The following is an 18,870-nucleotide window of genomic DNA, read 5'->3' on the forward strand; positions in this document are numbered from 1 at the left end:
TTTTTATAGAGGATGATGATGATGATGATGCTTCAACAGCCCAGCAGGTAAAGCACAAAGACGGAGAGTTCAAAATACGAGTCTAGAAATCAAAATAGACCCGAGCGGCCGCAGGCCTCACCTGGCCTCGTCAGTGCAGTTTGTCTCGTCTCAGGCAGCAAACACACTCTGATAAACTTGTCATCAGACAGTTTATGGTGTGCATGTGAACACAGGTTCACTATAAACACTCTGGATCTGATGTTTTTCAGAGATGTAAGTGTTCCAAGTCCAAAAGAGGCTCGTGTTAGAGAAAGAAACACTGACTTTTTAGCAAGTGTTTGTTTACTGAAGCAAAGCCGTGTGATTGGTTAGTGGAGAGTTTAAGGCCTAGAAGTTCAGAAGCATTTATGAAGCTAAACACGCAGGAACGGACGTCTGAACCTTTTCTAGCAAAGCTGCAGAAGCAACAAGTCATTTTTGAAAAGGGAGGGAGCAGTAAGACCAGCTTTACAGTTTCTCACAAAAACATAAAAAACTGTCATTCTGATGGAGAATTCATGGAAGAGTGTTTAGTTCACTGCTACAAAGAAAAAAGAGGAATTTGAGAATGTGCAAACTAGGGCAGGGCAATAAGGCCAAAAATATTTATCACAATATGTATTTGAACATTTGCGATAACAATATGACTGATAATATAATTGATGCAAACAAAATACTTTACAATGCCACAACTTTATTAGTGCAAAAAGCCATCAATGTATTTTCACTTAAACAAGCAGCTGTTTTTTATGTGCATTAAAGTTATATAAAAATGTAACAGTGCAAATTCCTCACTGACAGTTTAACCAAAAGGCATTTCCAGTGGAAACGGGCCGACATGTCCTCAACATAACCATGTATAATATCCACACAAGTTCAAAAGAGCTGCTTTGCAACATGAAACTGCAGTGTGCCAAATAAATAAGTCAAATACGTATTTTTCGGACCATAAGGCGCATTAAGCAAAACCAAACAGTCAGAGAAGTCGAACTTTACTCAACTCAGTCTTCTTGCTTCCTTCACTTCTGTACCATTGATTCATTAATGCTGAATTCTCTCACAGCTCCTCTATTCCCATGTTCTACTGCGTGACCGCGAGCATGTCTCTTAACAGGAGCCATTTTGGGCTCCTTATACACACACAATACGGTAATATTACTCCGCGAGGCTCCTGCCTACGGTAGCTGTAATGCTCCGACAATCCATCAAGCGGTGCAGCTTCGTAGCTTAGCAAAGTCGCACTAAAACAACTTTGACAGATTTTTGAGCGCCGTGTGCCACATAAAATCAGTTTGAGGTCAGTAAGCACAACCAGAATTCATACATTAGATGCACCAGATTATAAGGGGCACTGTCGATTTTTGAGAAAATTAAAGGATTAATAATAATAATAACGACGGCCCGCTTGTAAGCTCTACCAAAAAAAATGTGCTTTGTTGTGTATCTGACGGACGAAAGCCAAACCAGTTCCACACCAGTGAAGTTGCAGCATTTTTACAAACCAGTTCTGGTTCATCTGTTTCATTCAACGATCCACTTTCGCCCTTCTCATTCTCCGTCGCCGCCATGCTTTTTCCACCATGTGCGTATGAAAACAAAGGCACTGCACATGCACGTTTCCCCCATATTCTATCGCCATATTTCATTTTCTTATCATTGCCTAACATTATACCGGTATTACCGTGAACCGTATGATATGGCCCAGATCTTTGTCCTTGTATGTGGGACAGTTTGAGATTACAGAGGAGACGGACTTTTAGAGGGAGTGATTTATTCATGAAGGTAAGAAAGGCTGTAAACTGGCAGGTGCTCCAACTGATCTATATCCACACAAGTTTCTCTCACTGAACAATAAGAAGTGAAAAGAGTAGACAAAGTAATTAAACTACAGACAAAACGTTAAAAGTCTGAAATTTGCACATTTTGTTTACAATAGTTTTGAGATTGTTGATCAAACAGATGCAGTGTTGATGTTTTTACACTTTCATTGAGTGACTGTAACATCTGCTTGTACCTGTAGCGGTTCAGCTTATTGGTGCAGCCCTGTATCTTTTAATAAAATGACCCATCTCTGGGCCAGAAGATGACTCGGCTCTTTATAGGCTCCACATTCACTAATCGTGCATTTTTGTGGCTAAACATCGCTTTTTTTGTGTTTGTCACAGGTTGAGTACAGCGTGTTTCAAAGCGCTGACTGGACGTCGGAGAGATCCAAATCTGAAACGACTAAGGTGTACGAGCTGCGTCCAGAAACGCAGTACAATTTCAGGGTAAGACGCCTGCACGCTTCAGAAACATCCGCTGTGTTAGCGTCACGTGCAGCGTGTGTAATCACTGATGTTTCCCCAGGTGGCTGCGGTGACCAGTCGAGGCGTGGGAAACTGGTCCGAGGTGAAATCCATCACCCCTAAGAAAGGTACACTGGACTCACTGCAGTTTGAAAAGCTGCTCGCCACTGCCATCTACTGGTATTTAGGAAACATTTCAGGTGGAGGCTTCTGAAGCTTCATGTGTGATAGTTCCTTCAGTAAGAGCACAAAGGAGAAGTGTGTTTGAGACCTGTCAGAAATGAACACATAATATAAATAATAACTTTAAATAGCAGTAAATATTTTCAGAATCATTTCCCAGACCAATCGCGCCCAAATAATGAACAGTGGGGCAGGTTGTGGAGGATGAGTTGAGTTTACATTAACGTTGCACCGCCTGTCCTAAAAATATCTCGTCATCAGCCGTATGAAACCAGGCAAACCTTTGACTCCTTCCTGTGTTGCAGCCCTGCCTCCTCCCTCTGTGAACGTCGACAGCATCACCAACGACTCCATGAGCCTGTCCTTTACATTAAACTCTCAGTACAAAGTAAGGTTTTTCTTCTTGTGTTTTTTAGCTGGTGGTTCACGTTTGTGCGAACGTCTCTGATGGCTTGGTTTCTTTCAGGTGGAACAGTACACTGTGATTCTGTCCTGGCAGTTTGACACACACGTGAAGGAGAACAGAAACTACACGGTCACATCAGGGGTCCTCAAAGGTACCGAGTCAGACGTTTTAGTCACACGTGTATTCTTCTGGCAGTGTGGGTGTTGACGTGTGCTGTTTGTTTCCAGCTACAAACCTGACAGCAGGGACGGTGTATGAGGTGGCTGTGTGGGCTCACACCAGCATCGGAGACAGCCCCACCACGCTGACACATCAGCAGACCAAAGGCCAGCAGCCAGAGCGGCCCCTCCTGAAGGCCAAGGCTGTCAACCAGACAGCTGTGGAGTGCAGCTGGACTGTCAGTGGATCACCTGCTCAGGTAAAACACACACAAACAATCTCATAGAAAATGACTTGTGCAGCCTTGACTTTATCAGAGAAATCCAGCAGTTAAAAACATTTCAAATGCGATTCTGGAAAAGTGTGGAGCTAAAAGTTCAATGTAATGTGAGTGGAGTCACTGATACTTCAACATTCGAAATGTTGAAGTATTTTACTTATATTAGCTCATTTTAAATTTGATGGCAGCTGCTGACAAAAACTGGAAACATTTTCAAAAAAACTGAAGACTGAATATTTCATTATTTATGATATCATCAAAACATTCTGAGAATCTGGAGGAAGTAAATATTGGATGGGCTCGATCTTCACATCCTGTCTTCCTTCTCTCACTCCAACCGGTCGCAGCAGATGGCCCCGCCCCTCCCTGAGCCTGGTTCTGCCGGAGGTTTCTTCCTGTTAAAAGGGAGTTTTTCCTTCCCACTGTTGCCAAAGTGCTTGCTCATAGGGGGTCATATGATTGTTGGGTTTCTCTCTGTATGTGTTATTGTAGGGTCGACCTTACAGTATAAAGCTCCTTGAAGTGACTGTTGTTGTGATTCAGTGCTGTATAAATAAAACTGAATTGAATGCATTAAAAACGAGATTGTATTGTGAAATCAGCAGTGTTGGTCAAGTTACTTGAAAAAAGTAATCATTACTGATTACTTCCCCCAAAAAGTAATCCCGTTACTTTACTGATTACTTATTTTCAAAAGTAATTAATTACTTAGTTACTTAGTTACTTTTTAAAAACACGATTTACAACCTGAATAGGTGATAAAGCGATAGATCTTTCAGCCCAATTCTACTTTTTCTGCATAATCCATCATACAAAATGTAATCAAATGGAAACGTCTCTTTTTAAAACTTGTTTTATTAGTTTTAATCTTTTAACTTTAACATTTAACATTTAAACCTATTTTCTGCACATTTCAGCACATAAAATAAAATAGTTTTTTGTGTTTACACTCACTCTTTCAAATAGATGCAAGTAAAACACAGCAGAAAATAAATAAAATCAAAGACTAGCGGTCCTGTTGCTCTATTTTCACCTGTAAAGCAGGACTGGGGTAGGCGGATGTTTGCCCTGGTGCAGGTGTGCTGCAGCGGTCAGTGGAAGAATCCGCGAGTTTCTCTGTGAGTTTCACATTACGTCGTAGCGCACTCGCTGCTTGCTTGGACGTTAAGGGGTGTAAAAAGAAGTTTTCTTCCCACGCAGTGAACAGTGGACGCTAATGTTTTTGTCACTTTTTATGGAATCAGACTCAAAGTAAGGTCAGTACTTCCACGCTTTAAACACTGCACGCTCATACTCTCTCCCGCACTCGATATATTATCCATTGTTGATCTGCACACAGCTGTTGTCACGAACGTCGCACTCGCTTACGTCACTGTCATGAGACATTCTCGCAAAAAATCACGGTTTTAGTAACTCAGTAACGCAGCATGCTTACGTGGGAGTAAAAATTACTGTTTTTGCAATAGTAATCCCTTACATTACTCGTTACTTGAAAAAAGTAATCAGATTACAGTAACTGCCCATCTCTGGAAATCAGTGCATGTGAACACAGTTCGCTGTGGCATCCACAACTGCAGGTTAAAGCTCTGTCATTCAAATAAGAAGCTAGATGTGAACATGATCTGTGCTGAAGCTGGTTTAGAGTCGTCTGAGACAAACTGTTGTCAGGTCAGACACATCAAACCTGCGGTAAAGACCGTCCACCGACTGAAAACATTTGATATGAACTGGACTGAGCAGCTACAATCCTAAATCAGACACGGGACAGCATTGCTCTGGTGAAAGTCCAGCAGCTGAGTTCCTCTGTAACAGCAGAGAGGTTGCTGCACAGCAGTAAACATGACCCTGACCCAACCCTGCTGCTGCTTCAGAGCCAGCTAAAAATGGTATATATATGTTTTAATGGTACATTTTCTCATTTCAAATGTTGGATATGTTTTCTATGATCTGTTTTCATGAGATGTGAGATCCACTGCATCCTGTTTGTATTTACATTCACACCACATCCCATGTTTGTGGAGTTGGCTTTGTAACTGAGAGAGAGGCTGAGAGTCCAGTCTGAGTGCCAGGACCCAGAACAGTGTCTGGGTTTATGATGTTTTCTTTAACATTAAGATGATGTCACTCAGTCATGACGTGGAGTGTTGGCTGATATCGCAATCATAACAAACCCTTTAACACTCAGCTTATATCATATTATGTCATATGTGTTCAAAAATATGTTAAAAACATACCATGGTGTGTAGTAGTGTGCTTTCACTCGGAGCTCTGTTTTGTCATGTTTGTCATGGTGGCAGTTGTTGAGGAGACGGAGTGTGGCAGGCAGTGACATGCAGTCATGCATTACTGCACACACGCTGCATGTGCATGGAACCACATTAATGAACAAACGACATCATACAGATCCAACCAGATCCTCCTACATTTGTTATTTCACATTCTGTTGAACGTACGCATCGACCATTGTAACTGCGTGTGTCTGTGTGCGCGCAGGTGTACGGTGTGTTTTATGCCACCTCCTTCCTGGACTTCTACCTCAGTCCTCATCAGGTGTGCACACCTTCTGTCGGCCTCACCGTGACCGTAGACAGCGATGAGCAGTTCCTCTTCCTGGTGAGTCTGTCCTCCGTCCTTAAACACGCCTCTCTAAAAGAACATTCCAGAATCTCACACGTGTGTGTTTCATGTGTTTGAATACCTGCCGTGTCTGAGCTGTTGCTCTGAGAACGTTTGCTCGTGGCGTGAAGCCAGATCACTTCCAGAAGAACTAGTCAGTGTGACATGTGAGAGTAAAGGGAAGGGCGAAATCTCCCACCTAAAAACACAAAAAGTCGGCACAGGAGTGGAAATTATTCAGCGATAAGTTTAACGACCGCAGGTGCAAATGCAGCCGCGATCTTCTCCACAGCTGTGCCGTCACGTTTGTGCTTGAAGGTGGTGATGCGAGCAGGTGATCTAAGCTTAGTAGTGAAGAATAAATTTAAATGCAAACACAGTTTTCAGACTAAACTGGAATAATAACGAGGGTTTAAAGCTGCTGTGTGACTGCAGCGTAGGCTGCTGTTCCCAGTGTGAAGGGAAGGGGAATATGTTCCCGGCCCACGTTACTCTTTATTATGAAGCATGGACGTGAACATTCAGAGTCACCAACCCTGAATGCAGAATGATCTGGGCCTTGGTACAGCCCCTCAGGTTATCCTCCACCCGAAACGAGCTTTCAACCCCGTAAGGCCTCCTTCCCCTTAAAGCTCAGTTATGTTGATTGGCTGTCCCTGAAAATTTAAACAGTGAGAGACATCTGCTCTGATTTCATAGAGGAGGAAAAAACCAAACTGAAACTGAAAAGCAGAATGAAACACTGTAAAAATGATCGTATTTATTACACAGTTTCATTTACATGCATTTGCTGAAACTGGTCATTTCTGTTCATTTATTCTTCTGTAAATTCTGTAAATGAACTTTTTACACTGCACATCCAGATACTTGCACATCGTATTCAGCACTGCATCTATGATGGTGGTGCATCACAGGTGAGAGGGATAGAGAAGTATACAGGTGTTAGAGTAACATCTGCTCCCAATGCCTTTTTCATGGAAGGCGTTTACCAGCATGGCTTCATGGTAGAAGAACCCATCAGGCCCACGTCCCAGCTTTTTGAAAATGAGCTCATATTTTCTCACTTTAAACATTTGATATTTTCTTGATGTCTTCTAGTGTGAAGAAAAATGGGATTAAGCAATTTGCAGACCGCTACATTCTGCTTTTATTTACATTTTACAGAACATTCCAGCATTTTCAGAATTGGCTTTGTCATATTATGTATGAGTAACATGACTCGGTCACTAGCCACGATCTGTGTTCTCTGTTCAGGTGCGGGTTGTTGCTCCCTTCCTGGGTCCTCCCTCGGACTACGCTGTGGTGAAAATGATTCCCAATGAAAAGCTGCCGCCCAGGAACCTCCACCGTGTGCGAGTCGACAAAACTCAGGCTACGCTCAAGTGGCAGCCCCCCTATGACAGCCCGAGCAAACCTTTGGTACACACCTGTCTCACCTTATTGTGATGATGTCAGATGATCAGAACATGAGGAATATAAAGGACTCATTTCACACTTTGTAACTTGTTCATATTTACAGTTGAAGAGATATTAGGTAACGTTTTCCTTGTATTAACATGTATTTTACAGCGAGGCTCTGGAAGCATTGTTATTTTAACTAAACAGTGAGACCACAACTGGCTTTTTTCCTGTCCCAGCATGTGGGGGGACATTTCTTTGAAGCACTGTGGTCAGATTCAGTGTCAGTGAGTGACCCTGAAATCAGCGGGGCACTCAGTCCATATAGGTTTTAGTGATTGTGCATGCTAACATATTGTAGCAAAAGTTGTCCTGGGTGAGTAAAGCCAGCTAATTCATACGATCATCCAAAGTTGATCTGGTGTCTTATCTGCTCTTTTTAAAATGACTTTATCAGCTGATGTCAGAACATAAGCAGAGCCAGTGAAGCTAAGCTACAGCTAGCTAGCTGTATTGCTAGGAAAATCCTGAGTGGCTAGCTTAGCAGACAGACCACATTAGCTGCCAAATTACTTGGTTTATGACATGGACTTATTTTTCATGTCAAACTGTACTAATTTAAGACAATACTACAACATATGAATGTATAATATTAGCTATAACTTGCCTTTGTTTCTACAATTGCAGTGAACTGCTGCTAGCTAGCTATAAATTAGCTACAGAACATGTTCATGACAGTATTTGTTCTTTTGTCTCGTCCATGTTGTCATTCTAATAATACTTATACATGAGTAGAGATAACAGTGTGAGATGTCGACGGTGACTTTTTACGTACTCTGAACAACACATAACACGGCAGTGAGTTATTGCTGTGGCAACATGTATGAAACACAATCCTGTAACTCAGCCGATAAAAAAGAATGACCTCACAAATATATTATTACCTGATACGTCACCGCTTTTAACATCCACCTGATCGTGGATTCCCTTCTTGTTTCTTTAGACATATGCAATACACATGCGGGATGTGATTCGTAAGGTGGAGCGGGACTACAAGCTGACCACGCAGAACAACACAGTGGAATACGTGCTGAAAGGCCTGGAGCCTGGAGGGCGATACAGCGTCTCTGTGCGCCTGCGAAACATGAGCAAGGAGGCCAGCTTCACCCTCAGCACAGGTATAACTGTGTGACTTCATCACAAACTCACCTCAAACACTTCAGTCACTGATCAACCACCAACTTGTCCTAATCCAAGGAGGTTGTCCTCATATTCTTGCTCTAGTGTGACTGAGCTGTGACTGCCAGCAGCCATATGAGCATCGTGGAGTGTAAATGGAGTACATCACAAACAAACAAGAAACACACATTTACAAACTAACCTCACTGAAGGCAGAATATCTTTAGCCTGTAATTTATAAATGACCAAAGCTTCTGTTTGGATGGAAACTGTTACTGTTACAGAGGTGCACATCGGTTCTAGTTAACACTGACTGTTCAGTTTGAAATGATCAGACAGAAACACGATGACTGGCCTAAAATAGTTACTGTGTCATCAATGTAGATATGATTCAATTGTAAATAATGTCTAATTGTTCCTTTTGAATAGGTTTAGCAATAAAAAAACACCTCCACATTAAACACATTTATAGGTGAATTTGACTGATAGCTTGTTGCTGTTGTTTTAAGGAGTAGTAATCTCAGTACTGTGATTACTTTGACACAGTGTCGAGTATCTATTTTTTTATTTGTCTTCTGGTTCTTCTCCCGTCACACACAGAGAGCTGCAGCAGCCGGCGATGCCGACCGGCGTTATGCATGTTTCAAATCTAAATATTCTTTTACCAACTAGATGAACTCGGCATCATTTAATCATCTGGCTGATTGCACACATCCCTAAATATGATGTCTTATGTCACTTCGTGCAGAGCAGATTCTACTCCCCTGTACTTACTTACCATAAACTCTGTGTTTCTTGTGCTCGTAGTTCCTCTTGCGGCTCCCGAAGCCCTGAAATTTTTGACGGAGAAGGATCACATATATCTCTTCTGGAAGAGCCTGGCTGTCCGAGAGAAGGGCTTCAATGAGAGCAGGGTGAGATACCTACAGCTAACCACTGCTTTTGAAACCAAATGTCAGCTACTGTGACTGATAATAACGTGAGAGGTGCCACTGTTCTTACAGCAGAATGAGCTTTTCCAAGTGTTGATTTATGCTCTGCTCCTCTGCTGCTGTGGCGCTCCTCTGACTGCCGGGGGCGCTGTTCACAGGGGTACGAAGTGCATGTGTTTGACAGCGTGACCAACAAGACGTCGTTCCTGGGAAACACCACAGACACCTTCTTCAGGATCAGCAGCCTGCTGGTGGGACACAACTACACGTTCTCTGTCCAGGCTCGCTGCCTGCTCAACGGGCAGCTGTGCGGGGAGCCTGCAGTGCTGCTCTATAACCAGCTGATAGGTACCGCCCACACTCACCTGTTGAACATTAAAGCTGTGTTGTTGCCATTCACACCTTTTCCAGGTGTAGCTCCATTAAAGAATGAATCAAAAGAAACCCTAAACACTGAATCTGACAGTCTCGAGCTGCTTGAGGCACTCACCAGCTTTTTAGCATTTAGCATTGAGTTTGATGCTCTGTCATTGTTTTTAATAAAATCACTACAAGGTTCAAATGAATTAAAGTTATCCACAAATGTGAGTTTAAGTTGTTTCGTGGGAGCGTCCCGGCTCCAAATCCTAAATCCTGGGCTGTTAGAAGCCCAGAGAAACCTGACAGTATTCCAGGGATTACAGACGCTTCATTTCTTTCTACAAATGCTTTGTTCCCTGCTGCACAGGGACCAGCGATGCATCCCGCAGTGAGGCCCACTCAGGCGACACGGCGGCCGTGGTGGTTCCCGTCCTCTTCCTGCTGCTGCTGGCTGTTTGCGGCGGATTGGTGGTCCTCTACCTCCGACACCGGCGGCTGCAGAACAATTTTACCGCCTTTGCCAACTCCCACTACAACTCTCGGCTCGGCTCGGCCATCTTCTCCTCCGGGGATGAACTGGGTATTTATTTATTCGAGAAACGAGACTTGAATTGGAAAACGAGGTTATTTATAAAAGTCGTTTAAATTTTAGGTTGGCAGAGAGGATAAACACGTTTTTAATCATCTGCCACAAAGTTTCACCTTTCTGTTCAGTATGGCATGACCTTTGACCCCAGCAGCATGGTTGCTATCACTTTATGAAGCTGTTATAGCTAGCTCACACACACTGCTAAGCTGGAGCTAGCTTCCTGCTCTGACTGCAATAAAAACATGGCCCAATGTGAAAAATGACCATAATTCTGATTTGAATTCTTACCTCAGTATGTGAGTTTCTCATTGGCTGCTTGCAGATGTACAGTTTGGTGAACTTCTTCTAAAGTGAAATAGCCACTAAAGCAGGGCGCACCGCCGTATGGCTGCTGTACTAGCGTGCAGTCGGGTCCACTTCTCTCTGGCGTGTGTTGACGTTTGAACAAATTCATTCCAACAGACTTGAAGCTTTCTAAACACGCGTTTTCCCTTTGTTAACAGGTGATGACGACGAAGACGCTCCCATGATCAGCGGCTTCTCAGACGACGTTCCCATGGTTATCGCGTAGCGTGGCGTCCCCATTGCCCATTTCTCTCTGTTCCCTTCTCTTCTCTCCTTCAACCCTTTAGTCCCCTTCGCTCTCCGTCAGCAGTGCGCCACGACGGAGCGCAGAGCCACCAGGCGGAAGTTCGCCACCACCCCAAAGTCATCCGTGGGAATCCACCCCAATTAGCAGAAAAATGTCGAGAAAAAATGGAAACGTGTAAAGAGAGAAATATTTTTCAAATGTACAATGCACTTTTTTTGGATGCGCAATAACTTATTTTTTATAATGTTAAAAATATATACGGGGGTCAAAAAAGGAGCGGGAGGAAAAGGTGGACGCTGAAGCAAACTGTGAAGGATTTGAGTTTGTGGAGCTCATCAGGGAAAGCGCGACCCTATCGCAAACTCACCGTCCGTAGGAGGGGTCCATTGCTTAAAGCCAAAATAAGCATCCCGAGGCTGGAATATAGAATGCAAAAAACACACATGTAAACACACAAACATATAGACTTACGCTGTATACACAATGTTTAAACATATTTTGGTAAGAGTACGGTTTGTCCTGTGGCGGCGGATGTAACGTTGGTGCCCTGTGGGAGGAGCTAACTGTGGATCGTGGTTCCTGTTTGTCCTGTTGACGGATCAGGACGCACACAGGTGACTTTACTGACTGGTGGCATCACATAGGTACACTCTTCTTTTCCACCAGCAGCACCGTGTTATGTCAGTCGAGGCGGCACGCGATTGGACGATTCCCGGCTTTGACACCCTCCTAGCCTGCTAGCATCGCCGAGATCATCTGAATGAATTTGTAAATATCGGCTTTTAAAACGTCCTCTTCTTGTAATGCTGCACCACGTCGTTCGGTAAAATTGAGTTCTTTTGTGTTTCGTTTGTGTTGTTCAGGACTGCGATTTATTGTCCGCAGCATTTTGCCATAGCTGTAGTGCTCAAGGAAGCGTGTTTGGGGTTCTCAGGGAACTGTGTCGGAGCAGACACCAGTCCATCACCGCGGCCATGGCTTCGGCAGCGCCGTCCGTCTGCTGAATAGGTACCGGGTCGACCGTGGGCACAGACTGCTGCGAGTGAGAGTCGGGCTCACTTTGTATCTCGTCATTTTATTGTTCATTTGGCATCTTTTTTAGAGAGAACTGTGTCCCTGTGGGTGGTCCCACACAGTTATAGTGGATTTTATCATGAGAAAATAAAACAATCCATGCAGAGAAAGTTTGCAGGGCTTCACGTCTGACATGTGAGCAGTTAGTATTTTGTCACTTTGATGGACAAATGCGTCCCTCCTTTTTCATTTTTTAATGAGCCTGGGTGACAAACACTGATGTGACCCAGATGATGTAAACAGACCGAAGCGATCCCCTCAGAGAGCTCATCCTATCCAACAGACATCTTTAAAACCCACGTTCAGTGAGCTGAGCGCTCACTTTCATCTGCACGCAGAGGTCCGCTAGTTGGTTCCTTTTAGCACGCCGAGCCCGGCGTTGCATCAGGGGCAGAAAGAGTAATGTGTTATGGATGCTTTAAATATGAGTTGTGCTCCCGCCCTCCTCGCCTGACTGTGCCGCAGTTGGTTAGCAGACGTCGGCGTGTTGCCGTGGAGCCTTCGAGCCGATGGTGTTCTGCTTTTTGTTGACCTTGCTCGTTTTGTTCGTAAAGACGTCTTCATGAATGTATTATGTATCTGTTCTTTTTATGGTCCCAGCTCATTATGCTACTGTCCCCACCTGTGAAGTCAGTGCACACACTCTGCTCTTCGCCCCTCTGCAGTGGGAAACACAGCCTTTATGTCTCTGCATGCAAACTGCAGCTGTTCTGAAACCTTCCCATTCACTGACCCAGAGCGACAAACCGATGTTTCCTTTCGTCATCACATCCCTGGCTTGGATCATCAAACGGTGTCTGTGCTGACATTTTTCCTCAAGACTGGAGCTTGATTTCACGCAGATCTGCGTCCTGTTCATGAGGCACTTTGTTCCGTTTCTTGGCCTTAACAACAGATTTTCTGGCATCGATGCTGTTTTTTGCTCTGTGGACTCGGTGTTCTCTTTTGCCACATAATGCCTTATTAGAACACGTTAGGTTTCTATGTAATTTACTGTTTGTACAGTGGAACACAAGTGCACATGCATGCATACAGTCACACACACGCGCACACACACACACACACACGCACACACACACGCACACTTGACCCGCATGCAAGGCTGAGGAGTAATTCACTGTTAGGGCATTTGGTTAATTTTGTCAGATCACTGCTCCTTTGCGCCGCAAGACGGCCTCTTAGTGTTTTAGTCAGGTTTCACACATGTACAAAGTCTTCTTATTGGTTGTTATGTGCCCGATTGCTTCTCACTTCTTTTAAAGTGGACTCTCGTGAAATAGTTTGCTTCCAAATGTCATTCGGTGACGACTTTGACCATGTTGGAAGATGTTAATGTCTTGCTTGCTCGTGTCGGAGATTGTGAGGAAAGTCAAATGTTTTGAAAACGTGAGCTGTTTCAAAAAAAAAAAATAAACTTGCTGAAAAATAAAACTGTGGCCGAGTTTCTTTCAGTGCAGCAAACCTGTGGACTGTTGTTAAAACACATCAAACTGATGAACATGTTCTCTAACTGTGCTGCACGTGTGACTGTAATCACGGATCGGGAATGACATTTTAAACGTTCACAGGTGAAGTGAGGAACACTGATTAGCTCTTCATCGTGGCACCTTTTAGTGGGTGGGATGTGTTAGGGAGCGAGTGAGCATGCTGTCCTCAAAGTAGATATTAGAAGCAGGGGAAAGCATAACGTCAGTAGTGCTGTAGCTCCAACAGTTTGGTTGCTGCGTAGCTGCAGACCAGTCAGGGTGCCCGTGTTGACCGCTGCCCACCACCAAAACCACCAATGATCAGCATCAGAACTAGACCATGGAGCAATGGAAGAAGGTGGTCTGATGAGTCATGTTTTACATCAGGTGTGTATGTGTCGCTTACCCGGGGAACGCCTTGCACCAGGATGCATTGTGGGTAGAAGGCACGGCGGCAGAGGCGGTGTGATGCTTTGGGCGATGTTCTGCTGGGAAACCTTGGGTCCTACCATCCATGTGGATGATACTTTGACACGTAGCACCTACCTGAGCATCGTTGCAGCAATCAGAGAATGAGGCCACTGTCAGAAAGGGATGGACATGGTTAATAACAGCACTCAGGTTGGCATTTAAATGATGCTCAATTAATGTCACAACGTCACACCAGCAGCAACCAGCCAAGTGTCTCAGCAGAACTTCAGACTCGTCTGACCAGCAAAGGTTTTCTAATCTTTTATTGCCCAGTTTGTGCAAAATGGGCTCAGTTTCCTCCAGACTGGAGTAGAGCCCAGTGTGGTCTCCTGCTGCTGTAGTCTCTCTGCTTCAGGGTCTGACATGTTGTGCATCCAGAGATGTAATGAGTAAAACTCACTGGATATTTCCTTGTTTTGGAGCGTTCTTTGTAAACACTCGAGATGATCGTGCAGGAAAATCCCAGCAGAGCTGCAGCTTCTGAAATACTCAGGCTAGCTTATGTGGCAACCATGGCATGAAGTCACTTAAACTTTCTGCTCAGTTTGAACGTTAGCAGGTCATCTTGACCTGTCTGTGTGCCTAGATGTGTTGAGTTGCTGCCCTGTGATTGGCTGATTACATATCTGTGTTAATAAGCAGGCAAACAGATGTACCTGCTGGTTAATGTACATTATTATTAATTTTTCATTTCAAAGGGACAGGGCAGTTCAAATTAGTCCAAATGTAAAACATGAAAGTGATGTACTGCACATAGTTTATAGCTATTGCTAATTTCCAGCCATTGTCCCTTGTTGGGCTTACATTCACAATACACAACATTACAAGATTCAATTACATGAAACCAAAATACACCATGAATACAACTACAATTAATAAACAATGTAAAAAATAGATAAAATGACTACAGCTCTGATTTACCTTCAACCATCGCTGGACTGGCCATCGGGCATACCGGGCATTGCCCGGTGGGCCGCTCGTGATTTTTCGTTTTTATGGGCCGATGGGGTTTTATTTCTTTTATTTTTTCAACGGTATAAATGAATAGTGGTGTATTGGCCAGTTGGTCATGATCGACTCTGGGCTGGACCAATTACAGCCGAGGAGGTCGAACTTTAAAGTTGAGGTGAAAAGCAACGCGATTTGTCCCGATCAGCTGATCGATCAGCTGATCGGCTTTTCTCTCTGCGTCAGAAAGAGCAAACCAGCGGAGGTCGCGTTAAACAACAGAAGCACCTTTAAACTTGATGAGCTGTTGTTAGAATTTATTTAATATTAATTTCTAGTATCAGCTGATGTTTGCTGGAGGGATGAAGGGTTGAAGGGAAGTTATGAACTGTTTCTGAGAGACAAATAACAGCAGGATCCTTTTCTAAGTAGCTGACAGCTGGTAACTGTGCAGGGGCGGATCTAGCAAAGTTATGCCAGGGGGCAGGTAGGGCATTAACAGGGAAAGGGGGGCACAAAAAATACGTTTCTTTCTTATTCTCATTTAAAATTTCTAGCTTTTAACAAATAATTATCTGAATCTTACAACCAAAGTATTCATCTGATGTCAAATGTACAGAAATCCATTATTGTACATAGTAATTTTTTTCAGGGTCCCAACATAATTTCTTCAGAAGTAAGTACTGTATATGATGCCAGTATTTTCCCACATTTTCTAGATACTGTACCAGTACTGTGTGTAAAACACCATCAAAATTAAGTTTTGATGGTAAGTTTTGAGTGAGGAAGTTTTATTCTTTCTCACCTTTATTTTTGTCTCCTTTCACTTTTTAAAGGTTGCCATGTTAGAAAAAATATTTTGCCCTGCCATGCTGTTTGTTGATGTGGTAAATAAATAGTTTATGAAAATATCACTAAATCTGTCATTTATTATTTTTAATATTCAGTAATGATCATGTCTCACCTCTAGTCTTCTCTGTCTTAATTTCAGGTTTCCTCCATGTGTTGTAGAAAGTTCAGGAGGTAAACCAAGCAGTCTTTGGGTTTCGGCTAAGTACTGTTTAGAATACCAGAATAGGGAGGATGGTGTAGGTTTAAGTTAAGTTCTAGATTGATACATATATACCAACAACACAGTGCACATCACTGTCACAACGACGTTTGTTTTCATTCAAAGGCTTTATGGTTTTTACCATAATACCTGGTGGGCCGGTCTCTAGTCAAAATGCCCGGGCCGATTTTTTGTCCCAGTCCAGCCCTGCCTTCAACCAACCTTTGACCTTCAGTGTAAAGCATTTAATATCTGTAATCAATCAAGTCTATTCCACAGATGGCAGGCCTTTATGGAAAATGCCGATTGTCCAAATTTAGAGCTGCGATATGATATTTTAAAGTTGCCGTTCAACATAATCTACTAAATGATTTACATGATCATTTCTGTTGAAGGCCCCATTTCAGCTGATGTGTAGAAATACTGCAGTATGAAAGTTATCCGATCACTTACATCAATAAAGATGCAACAGAACAGTCGGCCTGCTGCTGTTTCCTCACAGACGACACATGAGAAATCTGAGACATGAGAAAACGTGTTTCAGTTAAATGAAAATCACCACATGAATAAAGTAACATTTAAGAATGCCATCACTGATGTTATGGTAACGTACAGCTGTACAGTGCAGCAGAGCAATAAAAGATCCAAGGCTTGTCCAGGAAAGCAAAACAGGATAAAAATAGTGAACAGGACTGACGGGAACCACAGACTCGGGCGATAATTCTCAGTGAGTTCACCGTTACAACTAACCCCTCTTACGTTATACATAGTCATCTGCTACATTGCTCAAACGAAAATATTGATCAGAGAAGCTTTAATTTCAGTTTTCTGGGTGGAAACATGACTAAGGCTGAGAGGATTACTGAACCACACAAGTGACTCAGCGATGGCTTGGTGAGCTTCTGGCTAACTTTCCAGTCCAGTCCTTTGTTTTAGAACAAAGACGTGTCTGTATTGATTCCTGTAATTGAAAAGAACAGCACAGCAATACACGATTGTGCACAGTGTTCACATCTGACAGGCCTATCACTTGGGACAGATAACGTTTTAGTCATCACACAAAGTTCAGAGTGAACTCTTGAACTGTTCAACTTTTGACCAAAGAAGCTCAAGTTATTAGAAACAAATGAACATTTTACACAGAAACAGACCTTTTTATTTTTCATCACTCAGAAATCTGGTGACTTCAGACAGACCCACAACTTACCTTTGGCAGAAATGCCAGTGACTGTTGGCAGTAGTTTACACGGACTTAACAGTTAATTGATTTTAAAGTCAAACCTAAAAAACGTCTTTACAACTTGCAAACCTCTCCCTGATGAACACTCACGTCTGTCACTGTGGGTTGCAGTCTGCTAAAATGCCACTCAAACTATAGACTGTAGAGCAGGGGTCCCCAATCCCAGTCCACGAGGGCCGGTGTCCCTGCAGGTTTCAGATGTGTCCTTCATCCATCACAGCTGATTTAAATGGATAAATTACCTTCTAAACATGTCCTGAAGTTCTCCAGAGGCCTGGTAATGAACTAATCATTTGATTCAGGTGTGTTGACCCAGGGTGAGATCTAAAACCTGCAGGGACACCGGCCCTCGTGGACTGGGATTGGGGACCCCTGCTGTAGAGAAAAGATGGATGTAGCTTCGGGGCTGAAAGAGTGAAGTCACTGCAGGAATCACTGCGTTCCTGTTAAAGGCCTCTTCTGTGGTTGTAAAAAGAAAACAGGCTGTATGGAAATCTGTGAGAAAAAGTCATCTGCGCTTGGACCGATTACCCCAGGAAACAGTTTTCAGATGTAATATAATGTAGTATACTTGCATTTATACAGCACTTTCCTTACTGGATACAACAATATTAATTATCATCCCCCATTAGAGACACAAATGGACAATAAACCAGAGTTTAGCCAATGAGTGTGCAGCGTCTCTGATCCAGGCAGAAGTGAGTGTTGGAGAAACACAAGCCCAACTTAACACTGCACACACCTGCCAACTTTGAAACAGAGAGGAAGAATGATTGTCTTTCAAGAACAGATGGATTTTCTCAAATAACTGATAAACTGAAAGCATGATCCCTTTCAATGATAACTTTTCATATTTGGATTAAAGTTATGTGTTAAATGTAAACATTTCATTCTCATTTCCTATGTGTAACTGATTTTTAAGCAATGCTTTGACAGTTGTCCTGCAGAACCATGTTACTGCTGAGAGCAGCACCTTATCTACCCAACACAGACTGACCGTTTGGAGGTGGAGGTCAGGGCCGCTCAAAAACTACAGGGCAAACCACTGGATAAAAGAAACTCGCATAAAACCACCTGACCTCTTCATGGGCCAGTCGACTCGGCGTGAAGGTCACAGCTGGGACTGTGTTAATGCTGCTGGCACTGGAGCTGAAGCTGGGCCATGCTCCTCTCATCAGGCCCCTTAGACGGGCCTCGGGTTGCTGAGGAACAAGCACACACTACAGCACTCACCTCAGCTGTGTGTGTGTGTGCAGTGTCAGGGACAACCACCAGGGGGCAGGAGTGACTCTGCAGCAGCTCTGTCATTAGTTTTAAAATGCATTTCATTCAGTCTGTTGTAGTCTGTACTTTACTCGCGCCTGCAGCTCAGTGTTTACGGGGTAGAGGAGTTTCTGTTAGTGGGAAAAGGTAAAATGAACTTTTGCACATAACTGAAGTGAATGAGGATTGTGTTACATCAACAGATGTTTGATGGAGATGAGACCCTCAGTAACAGCATCACTGTGATGGGATTAGATCTGTCTGCACTCACATAGATGCTAAACTGATACACAGATGTGCACCACATCCATACAGCAGATGCCAAAACTAAAAGATTCTTAATTTAAATTTGAT

General features: G+C 43.3%; 1 protein-coding gene and 1 long non-coding RNA gene across 3 annotated transcripts in view; one reads left to right on the forward strand and one right to left on the reverse strand.

Annotated features, from left to right (window-relative positions):
- Positions 1–12,187, forward strand: part of sorl1 (sortilin-related receptor, L(DLR class) A repeats containing) — a 90,529-nt gene extending 78,342 nt beyond the window's left edge. For both annotated transcript variants that reach the window (XM_005474413.4, XM_005474412.4), the window contains exons 37-48: positions 2,187–2,291; positions 2,371–2,437; positions 2,798–2,880; positions 2,959–3,049; positions 3,126–3,316; positions 5,831–5,950; positions 7,208–7,372; positions 8,355–8,529; positions 9,338–9,444; positions 9,621–9,810; positions 10,190–10,402; positions 10,915–12,187. In XM_005474413.4, coding sequence (XP_005474470.1) covers positions 2,187–2,291; positions 2,371–2,437; positions 2,798–2,880; positions 2,959–3,049; positions 3,126–3,316; positions 5,831–5,950; positions 7,208–7,372; positions 8,355–8,529; positions 9,338–9,444; positions 9,621–9,810; positions 10,190–10,402; positions 10,915–10,982 — 1,575 coding nt within the window. In that variant the 3' untranslated portion in view covers positions 10,983–12,187. The remainder of the gene's footprint in view (positions 1–2,186; positions 2,292–2,370; positions 2,438–2,797; positions 2,881–2,958; positions 3,050–3,125; positions 3,317–5,830; positions 5,951–7,207; positions 7,373–8,354; positions 8,530–9,337; positions 9,445–9,620; positions 9,811–10,189; positions 10,403–10,914) is intronic.
- Positions 12,020–17,471, reverse strand: LOC106098842 (uncharacterized). The gene is made up of 3 exons (XR_001225156.3): positions 17,344–17,471; positions 16,467–16,531; positions 12,020–14,124 (listed from the first exon to the last, which is right to left on the reverse strand). It is a non-coding gene; the product is annotated as an uncharacterized LOC106098842 (long non-coding RNA).
- Positions 17,472–18,870: the final 1,399 nt, after the last annotated feature.

Source organism: Oreochromis niloticus, linkage group LG14 (genome assembly GCF_001858045.2).
Source record: "Oreochromis niloticus isolate F11D_XX linkage group LG14, O_niloticus_UMD_NMBU, whole genome shotgun sequence".
In the NCBI taxonomy this organism is placed as follows: Eukaryota; Metazoa; Chordata; class Actinopteri; order Cichliformes; family Cichlidae; genus Oreochromis; species Oreochromis niloticus.